At 36.7% G+C, this 10,211-nt stretch overlaps 1 protein-coding gene across 1 annotated transcript; it reads left to right on the forward strand.

Annotated features, from left to right (window-relative positions):
* Positions 1–4,970: 4,970 nt before the first annotated feature.
* Positions 4,971–8,066, forward strand: LOC113314241 (ubiquitin-conjugating enzyme E2 2-like). The gene is made up of 5 exons (XM_026563022.1): positions 4,971–5,203; positions 5,315–5,340; positions 6,799–6,888; positions 7,072–7,160; positions 7,553–8,066. The coding sequence occupies exons 1-5, from the start codon at positions 5,079–5,081 to the stop codon at positions 7,679–7,681; spliced, it is 459 nt and encodes a 152-aa protein (XP_026418807.1). The 5' UTR covers positions 4,971–5,078; the 3' UTR covers positions 7,682–8,066.
* Positions 8,067–10,211: the final 2,145 nt, after the last annotated feature.

Raw genomic sequence — 10,211 nt, forward strand, 5'->3', positions numbered from 1 at the left:
CTCAACAATTAGGTTACTGAATCGTAACCGCAATTGAATCTTCCTTACAAGATCAAATAGAAAAGATTAGGGTTATCTTGCTCTATCAAATCTAGGGTTTATGAAAAACACCCAAGAATAGGTTTTGTAACTATCAAAGAAGATAGCTTCCCCGTGCTTTATTATCCCCAAGTAAAGTCTTTCGAAACCTCATTCTTGTTCATGAAGAACAAAAATATGGAAAACAACCTTACGCACACAAACACAATTTTCCAAAGGTTAGGTTGTGTGGTTGCATGAAACCCTTATTTATAGTGAATGATCAAGGCTATATTTCTTGAAAACAAAGCTACTTGTCTAGGTTAGGAAACACCCAAATACATGACCAGATAGTGAAATAGGGTTTTAGTCATGTATTCACGGTTTAGGTTCACGAATTGTTGCCAAAAGTTCGTGTACAATTTTTTATTCACGAAATTAACCTTAGGCACACTTATAAGTGTTGCTTTAAGAAATCACTCATAACTTCTTCGTTATAACACACAATTGTATGCATTCTTGTCTCACTGCGTTCGTATTCTCATCCACTACAACATGAGGACCTTTCTAGTGATAAAAGTCATTCTCATAAAAGTTACCGGCTCAAATATCCTCGAGTGTATATATGAATATATATTTACCGTCATAGGAATTGTTCCATAGAGTGAGCACTTGTTTCGAGAGATAAAGAGATAAAATAAATAAGAGAATCAAGTATTTGTTACTAATCTTCAATGAAGTTCTCCATAGATGTCATCGTGTAGTCTTCAATATCCATTCTCCAAGGATAACTTTGATTCAATACTCTACTTCTTAAACCTAATCTAGTCTGAAACTGAATTTAGTACACTAAATCAAGAATACGTATTGTCATCTAAATTTAACAACTAACTTGACATACCAATGCTAGTGGGTTCAACCGAGTATTGATCTAACATGTAGTAATACCCATGTCATATACTATAATAAAATGAAAGAGAAATCATTACCATGATAGAACCAATTTGAAACCGTAGATTTTTCTCCTTGTGTTGTAAGATCTCTCACCATGTAGATGTATATTTTTTTTAAGTTTCAAATGTCTTCTTGAGTAGTACTCATGTAATCCAGGTGGTCAAGTATTCGTGGGACCATGTCCCTTGTTTTATAAGTTGAAAATTAGGCCCAACAAAACTCTTCCGAGCGAACACTATCAGCATGTCGACTTTTCCTCAAATGCCGATAGTAAACTACCGACATTTACAATTTTTATTTATTGTGGATAGTTGAAGCACGAAACCAGAATTCTTAGACACTTTTATTTAATTATCGGCACTTCCAAACCTCATTATGTGCCGATAATGAATAGTTTCAACTTCATGTACATTTTTTTGCTATTTATCGGTATATACAAAATCCATTAGCGCCAGTAGTTGTGAACCCGAGTTTCATGTAGACTTTCCTTCAAATTAGTGGCACATACAAATGTTGTAAATATCGATGGTAAAAACCTGGATTTCCTGGAGATTACTCTAAAAAATTATTGACACTTACAAATTCTTTTAAATGTCGATAGTCGTAAGCTGGGTTTTCCTGTATACTTTTCTCAATATTATCGACACATACAAAATGTCTTGAGTGTTGCTAGTTGATAGTCTAGTTTTCTAGACACTTTTTTTGCAGCATTATCAATAATACGATATGCCATAAGTCTTGAAGGGTTTGCTGAGTGTCATTCATTCTCTTGATCGACTGTTTTGTCCATATCTTTCTCATACGACCTCAGATTGACTTCAGTATTCTTTCCTTGGCTTCGTATTTTCATTCTATTCAAGATGATGATAAGAGACCTTTGATTTGTACGAGTATCACGTGGTCTTTGTTCCTTCTCCATTAGTAAACTTGCATCTCTATCCATTTTATGGCGCAACGAACTTCTTTCTTCTCCTTGGGTTGGTATGATTTCAAAACACCTAAGAAACTCAAAAACAAACAAAATCAAAGTATAATGATATAAAAACAACCAAGAAAGCAATAAATTAGAGCATCAAACTAGTGCAAATAATGCAACTATCAGTTAGTGGTACTCAAACTAGATTTTGGAAAGACTGGTGGTTCCAAAATCAAACTTCGAAATCCATATCTCCAAAATATGCTTTTGGCAGAGTTTTTTGGTGATTCTTGGAGTCTGTCTTTTGAAAGAGTATTGAACCTGACATAAAGGATTGATATGCTTTTATTGAGAGATGATCTAACTACAGTCATGTGAGGATAAGATTTCAGTGCATAGAAGTTGTATGAGTTGCCATGAAACGATCAAACTGCATAGATGTTGGATGTTAAATTCATTCCTCCTGAAGTTTTACTTATTATTTGCTTGGGCTGCAGCTTATAACTTAATTCCAACTTGAAGCTTGTTTAGAAGCACATGAATTAATATAGAAAATATTTATCATGCTCTATGTAACGAAAATGATGGAACTATACAACATCTACTTATTCATCGCATTAGCGAGAAACGGGATTGTGTATTGTATATAGAGTGAGGTGACTACTCTTTTACAAGGCCAGAAAGTTGGCAACTTAAAAGGTAAAAAAGTTAATATTTACCCACTGTTAGTGTTCGCAATAGCTTGGGAGCTATTACAGGAACAAAACAAGAGAATGAATGAACATAGGGAAAGACTGAAGGAGAAATTATCATAATCATTTTTCTTTATTTTTTTTGATCGATTAGCAGCGGGAATTGAACCCGCAACCTATGGGTTGGGAGTCCAACCCCTGGCTAATTGGGCTAATGCCAGTTGGTTAAATTGTCAAAAATAAATTATCATAATCATCAAGCAATCCATTTATTTATGGTGCTCAAATATATCGATTTCTGATCCATCTACTCTCTCGCAAGTTCTTTTCCAATGGGAAATGAGTTTGCTGGATTTTGGAATTGTTGTCTCTCGACCACTTTTCTACATAATTTTTCTTTAAAATATATGCTTTTAATTTCAAAAAGAAAATATAAATAAAAAATAGGAAATACCAATAGGTCCTATAAATAATATATTAGAGAGAGTTTGGTCCAGTTGACTGAGTCAACTGTCTGTTTGGTCCATTTTCAAAATATATTTTACAGTTTGGTCTTAGAAATTATTGTTTGGTCCTAGGATGATGTCATGGATGATGTAATTGTCATTGTGTGGTGACAAAAACATCCCTTTGGGACCACATATATATAAAATATCTAGAAAATATCTTATTTTCAGATTTACTTTCTCTCTCTTCCTGTTTTCAGATCTAGTTTCTTTTCTCTCCATTTCTTATTTCTTTTACAATCTGCTACTGTTTTTTTTTTGCAGACGATGAATCTTTGAGATCTGCTACTGTTGTTGTTGAAGACGATAAAAAATCCATAAAATCGATGAAGACGATGATGTTGTTGTTGAAGAAGATGATGGAGATGATGTTGTTGTTGTTGAAGATGATGGAGATTTGATCTGCTCGTGTTGTTGCTGTTGAAGATGATCCATGGAATCGATGAAGACGATGGTGTTGTTGTTGAAAGAAGAAAATTGAGATGATGTTGTTGCTGTTGAAGATGATGGAGATTTGATCTGCTCGTGTTGTTGATGTTGAAGATGATCCATGAAATCGATGAAGACGATGGTGTTGCTGTTGAAGAAGATGATGAAGATGATGTTGTTGTTGTTGAAGATGATGGAGATGATGTTTTTTTTTTTTTTTTCTCTGCTATTGTTTTTATTTTTGATTTGTTCCTGCTGCTGTTGAAGATTTGCGGTCATGTAAAGAATGAACTTAGTTTTTAGATCTTGAATTACTAGGTGTTCATGTAAAGAATGAATCATGTTGAAGATGAACTCTGTTTTTTTAGTAAGTGTTCATGTAAAGAATGAACTCTTGTTGATGATGAACTCGTATTGAATTAGTAGGTGTTCATTTGAAGGAATGAACTCCGGAGTTCATCAGACAAAATGAACTGACAAAAAATAAGTAGGAATTAATACAAAAGGGTACTTTGGTCCATTTAATATTTTAAATAATTATGGACCAAATGGAAAAGGTGATTTCTGAAAGGACCAAACTGACTTGGGACCACCTAAAAAAGGACCAAACCATATTTTCCCCAAAAGTAGGAAATCCCCCCGATCTCGGATTCTCCAATATCCAAAGCCCATTTTCCAGTAGCAAGTACCAGGTTGGGCAGAGATAATCTCTCGTAAAGATCTTATCTCCAAGATATGGTTAAGTTTCTACACCGACTCACCTGCCTGGGAAACCTGTCAGAGACAATAGCAAGTCCTTGGCACCTTCCGTGCCGCGGGTGGAACAGGGAGTGGTCCCACCATTTTAGTAGTGTTTACGCATTCACGACCGTTAAAATAGCATGCCCACTTTATCCCTGCCCAGAGCAAGCAGGGCTACAGGGAGGAGTCCCCCTTTCACGATCCTGCTGCCTTGCATAGCCACATGAGAGAGTCCCTCCTTTCACATATGCTAGGATGGTTCCACATGTTCACTGTTGTAAGGGACAATAGTCAATAACTTTTTGACAGCTAAGCACAGGGGACCAAACTATTCTTTCTCTCGGATGACCGAGGAGAGAGCTGAAGAGGTAGTCGGGCTAGTTGTCGCCGCGTGAAACGGGGGCCAACCAGCACCGAATACCAAACACCACTCATACGCCAACACGTATTGTCCCTCTAGGAACGACTGTCTCAGGAAGAACTTGCAACTCATTTCAGTGGTGACAAGAGGAGCACGCGCTCCCGGGACAAATCCTTCCTAATGGACACGCTGTGCGCGAAAATAAGCCGGTGTTGGTTAAATCCGAGAATCCTTCTCGGATTCTCCATTGCGGTGAAAATAAGCCGAGTTGGTTAAATCCACCCCACTTGTGATTGCCTTTGTTTCCCTTTGGTGTAGTCTGCTGTGTGCTATATATATATAAACTGAGCTCTATCCCAAATTCAGTTCGAAGAATTTTAGAAAAACAAACCACCAGGAGTCCTGATTCAGGACCGAAATCATCAGAACAAAACAGTCCCCTTCGAGGTTGAGCTTGAAGGATGTCGACACCAGCAAGAAAAAGATTAATGAGGGATCTCAAAAGGTTAAGCCAAGATCCACCTGCTGGTATCAGTGGAACTCCTAATGATAATAATATCATGATCGGGAACGCTGTGATATTCGGGTAATTATTGTTTCTTTCTTCTTTTTTCTCTTGAATTTTTATTTTTAAATTTTCCCACCGGACTTTGATTGAATTGATTGATCATAATATGATTCGGTTTTGATTTTGCAGACCTGATGACACCCCTTGGGATGGAGGTGAGTGATTTTCTAACTTACTGTTTTCTTTCTGCTGGGGTTCGCTGTGTTTGTATTTTGTGATGAATTTAAACGCTTATAGGGTTTGTATGCTCAGAACTATGAAAACTTGAGGTATCGTTATCTAGGAGTAGGTGCTTGATAATTAAAATTACCCAGATGCTAAACAACTGGGATATTATGGAACACTCGAATTCCGGTTTGTTGATTAATTGCCAGAATGAATTAAACTATCTTGCTTGGGTTCATTCACTTTATATTAAGAGAAGGTTAAAGATATGGTTGTTTGGGTTTGTGAATTTTTATTGATCAGTTGTCATATCCTTTCTTTTTATTTTTCCTGGTAGGAAGTGGATCTCTAAATACTTTTTGACTATTGAATAAGTTCTCTAAAAGCAGAACTGGTTGGTAAATTAAACTAGCACAGTCCTTTTTTTTTTCTTCCTTCTTTATTGGCTTATAGGATTTAAGGACATCATCAATATGATTAACTGACCCCTTTTTTCTTTTGTCAATGGATTTTTCTTTCTTTGTATGCGCATTTGTTCTGTTTGATGATCAAATGATTGGATCTTTTGGTAACTATGAATGTCTAATTTCTTCAGACTACGTGATTGTCTGCGATGCTTGTTTGTGGTTTATAGGCACACATAGTGCTTGCTATATAGAAATAGGAATACCAATGGATACAATGTAGGTAGATTAATGTAAAGATGCATCACCCTAAGATGACTGACTATTGATAGTTTTGAGTGCTTTATTTGTCAGTTTTTATCTTTTTGTTGCAGTTTCCATCTGAATTTCCACTTTATGCTTGCAGTTTGATTGTTATTACTAGCTTTATTGTATTCTATTAGTGCTTCCTCCTTTAATTATAACTGTTTGCTTGCACTGACGTACCTATGTATGAAAATGTACACCAATTTTTGTTAAAGTCTTCTTTTCCTTTTTGGCAGTCTTATTGACGTCATGCTCAATCTGTGGTAACTGCAAAAAAATTCAAAACTCCGTTTTGGATTGAATTTAAAAATACCAAGGATTTGATGTAAGTCTCTTATGTCTTGGCTATGCCATAAGGCATAAGTATGTTCCCAAGAGCTTCCGTGAACTTACCCGACTACAGAATCTTTTTGTAGAATTACGTGACATACAGCGGTATTCAGTTTATGCTAGTTTTTTTTTTTTTTTTTTTTAATCTTTGTGTTCATGACCGTACATAAATATGAAAACACTCAAAATCTCCGGGTTTCTTTCACTAGAGGCACTTCCCTTCATGTTTAAGTTCAGTTTTTGCTGGTTGGTATTTGTTTTTTTTCCTTCAAACTGATGCAGTTTTTGTTGATGTCTAATCATCAATTTCATCACTTTACATAGTGGATATCTCCGCTTGGTTGTTTCTGTTTTAAGTCCCTAGAATCCCCATTGGTTAACATACAAGTCTTCTTTGTATCTTTGCAGGTACATTTAAATTGACAATGCAGTTCACAGAGGAATACCCTAACAAGCCTCCGTCAGTTCGGTTTATTTCGCGGATGTTTCACCCAAATAGTATGTTCACTGCTTACATGACTAGTTATTGTTCTCTGTTAAGACTGCTTTATGTCTTGCCATTATTTACCTATTTACATAGTCATTCTCAATCCACATTTCTGCAATCGTTCTTTTAGCATTGAGTTATAATGTTTCTTCAATCCAACAGATCCAAATAATCTATTATTTCTATTTGTTCAGTCTATGCAGATGGAAGTATCTGCTTGGATATTTTACAGAATCAATGGAGTCCCATTTATGACGTTGCCGCAATATTGACTTCTATTCAGGTAACAAATATTCTAAATGTGTTAATGTGAAATGTCCAAGTCTGCATGTAAGTTAACAGGCAGTGTTACATTAACTTAAACATGTTAAACTATCTTTATAATCTTAATGGGAGCAAATTATTAGAAGAGAGCTGGAGGTAGTTTTGTAAATGTTTGGATATTGCTTAAACTAAACATAACTTGGAAGAAACTCTGTAATTGCACAGTTGTAGGGAAAAAAGTAAGCATTGTAACCTTTACTGCCTTCCGTTGAACCAGCAGTCTCACATGCTAGATGAAACCTTAGAAGAAATTGTCTTTACTTTTTGGCCATCGGAATCTTCATAATTTTTTGACTTGTTATTGTTTGTGATTCTTTTATTTTTCATATCTTTGTGCGATCTTTTCTGCAGTCCTTGCTTTGTGATCCAAACCCAAACTCCCCAGCAAATTCAGAGGCAGCTCGTTTATTCAGTGATAGCAAAAGGGAATACAACCGGAAAGTCCGTGGCATAGTGCAGGAGAGCTGGACAGGTGACTAGAAAACCACGAAAAAAAATAGATGAGTGGAGAAAAGGTGGGAGTCTGACTGCAAAACGATCAAAAAAGAAAGCGACGAGAGCGATGGTTGGTGGATATCCTGCATGTTTCAAACTTCACTTAATATTTGTCACCGTGGTGTTGGGACATTGTCCATAAGTTATTCTGACACATATTTGCACACTTGCACATATAAGTATATAGGAAGAACTCTTACATTTATTAATTAGTCTAAACATGCAATAACATCCGGAAGAAAGCTGTAACAGTGTAGCTCCCAAGTGTTGATGGTGGATTTTCGACAAAGGCTAAAATCGTAAGATCATAATTTTGCATATTTCTGACATGGCTTCAGATACATATGTGAAATTCATATTTTAGGATTCAGACGTGAAGTTCATTTCACAATCTCCGACTGAGTGTACAACCTCTCAGGGCATGCGTGAATATACGATCCTTAAAGCCTCTCAACTGAGCTTTCAATACTTCACATATTTCATCAACACTTATGTATAGATCGATAGTGATTGGATGGCTCCTAGGATGTCTCAGTGTTCCTTGACTATATAGAATTAATATTTAGAACGAGTATGATGTTTCTACTATCCCATACCTCGGTTCTCGAATAAACATAACGCTCCTGCAGATATTATATGCTAATATAGAGCCATTCATAGATTATTTCTAGCGTAATATTCATCAATTGAATTCCTAGCAAATAATCTATTTTATCTCATTACTCCGTTCCATGGCTTTTCTCAGCTGACTTCCATGGATTAGTAATAGATATTCACATTCCAAGCATTTGAGCCGGCACTGAGTCCCCGAGAAAATGGTGCGAGTGTACTTAACAATAATGCACGAACGAGCACCTAAATATGCATAAGTGAGCACCCAAATATGCATAAACGAGCATCCAAATATGGACGAACGAGGAAATATGAGGAACTAAGGAATATTTAATAAAATAGGGAAGAGGTGTCACGGGACCGGGCCACCGGCCGGCCATGCCACGGCTGTGTCCGGCCCCACACCTCCCTATTTCCTTATTCTATTATTATTATTTCCCTCATCTCTTAAAACTCTCTCGTTTGAGCAAAACTCCTAGTTTCCATATTTTTCCAAATATTGCTTAACTCCCCAAAAACCTAATCCCACGACTATTATGTTTTCTTTTATTAAGAATATTAAAATAACATTATTTTAATATTTCACAATATTGGACGCACGTTGTAGTAGGGTAAAAACTGATTCTGCCGAAAATGGTAATTTGGGTGTGTTGATGAGAAACGAATCTAAAACCTAAGCAAATGTACTGCACATGAGTACTTTTAGATTCCAGAGATCAATCTGTACAATCCTGGCCTAAACCAAGAAATGGCCGTTCCAGTCTTGTTTCGGTCACAAAATGAAGGAGAAGGGTTGATCTTAGGGAGGGAAGCAAAGAAGGTGTTGAGATCAGAATGATGAATTCTGTAAAGTGTAGTTTTATGACTTGTATCAGAATGTAGAATTTGCTTACAAAGTGTAAGTTATGAATCCTGGATGGTTTCTGAATATTTGTGTTGATAACCAATGTTGTTGGTTGAAATAGATTGAAAAATCTATTTATACAAGTCATAGTCGAACACATTGATCTCGATGGAAGTGGGAGTTGTGAAGTAATGGAGATCATGGGTGAATGGTAAAAAAATTGTGTCTCTAGGTTATGGGAAGACTGGACGGTTTGTAATCCTACTACTCCTCTACTTGTCATCTTTCCACTATTCCAGACACTTTCTCTTAATGGGCGTGTTGCACGCCGCATGCTGTAAACCGCCAGACCAATACCCTGATGTACATCCCCTAGGTTGTGACATGTTTGATGTCTCGAGTATTTTTGTAGAAAGTATGGAGTAAGTTACACAAAGAATGTAACAAGTCTCGCTTGTTAATTGTCGAGTGGGTCTTATTGAGAAGACCTAATAATTTCGACCAATCACACGCAAGCTAAGCGGCAGGTAGTCTCAAGTGGCAAGTCAAGTCGTATGAATAAGACTTGCTGTAAGCCGGGCGCTCAAAAAATAGCGTATGGTGCTTTTAGGTTAAATATTTGAATTATTTGTAAAATCGATATTTATAAAATATCGTTTGTAATTGATGCATGTAAAGTATCGCTTTTAAGCAAGCAACTCAAAATAATCGATGCATATGAATCATCGTTGTATAAAGCCTGTTTGAGTCAGTCACGGATTTTACGGTCTTCAAAGGGACGTGACTGTCCATCTTTGGGAAGATGTCAGGAGTTGTTCGTGTATTCTAGGGACGGGGTGATCGGCCCTCACAGGAGATGGATGACCGGTAGTCATCATGTCACCTCATTGGTTGGCTCAAACTATGTCTAGGCCGGTCAAATCAACTGGTTAACTTGGGCGGTTGAGATGATTTACGGCAGTAGTTGATTGTCGTTGAATGTATTTAAGGTTTTATAAGGAGCGTGACCATCCCACTTTGAGCAGCTGTCCGGAGCTATTTGAGTAGGTCGTGGATGGG

This window comes from Papaver somniferum, chromosome 9 (genome assembly GCF_003573695.1).
Source record: "Papaver somniferum cultivar HN1 chromosome 9, ASM357369v1, whole genome shotgun sequence".
NCBI lineage: Eukaryota > Viridiplantae > Streptophyta > Magnoliopsida > Ranunculales > Papaveraceae > Papaver > Papaver somniferum.

Excerpts from the sequence above, each read along its gene's own strand:
- LOC113314241 (XM_026563022.1), top strand. The coding sequence starts at position 5,079 with ATGTCGACACCAGCAAGAAAAAGATTAATGAGGGATCTCAAAAGGTTA. Across the intron at positions 5,204-5,314 it reads GGGAACGCTGTGATATTCGG|ACCTGATGACACCCCTTGGG; the intron begins GTAATTATTGTT and ends TTGATTTTGCAG. Across the intron at positions 6,889-7,071 it reads GCGGATGTTTCACCCAAATA|TCTATGCAGATGGAAGTATC; the intron begins GTATGTTCACTG and ends CTATTTGTTCAG.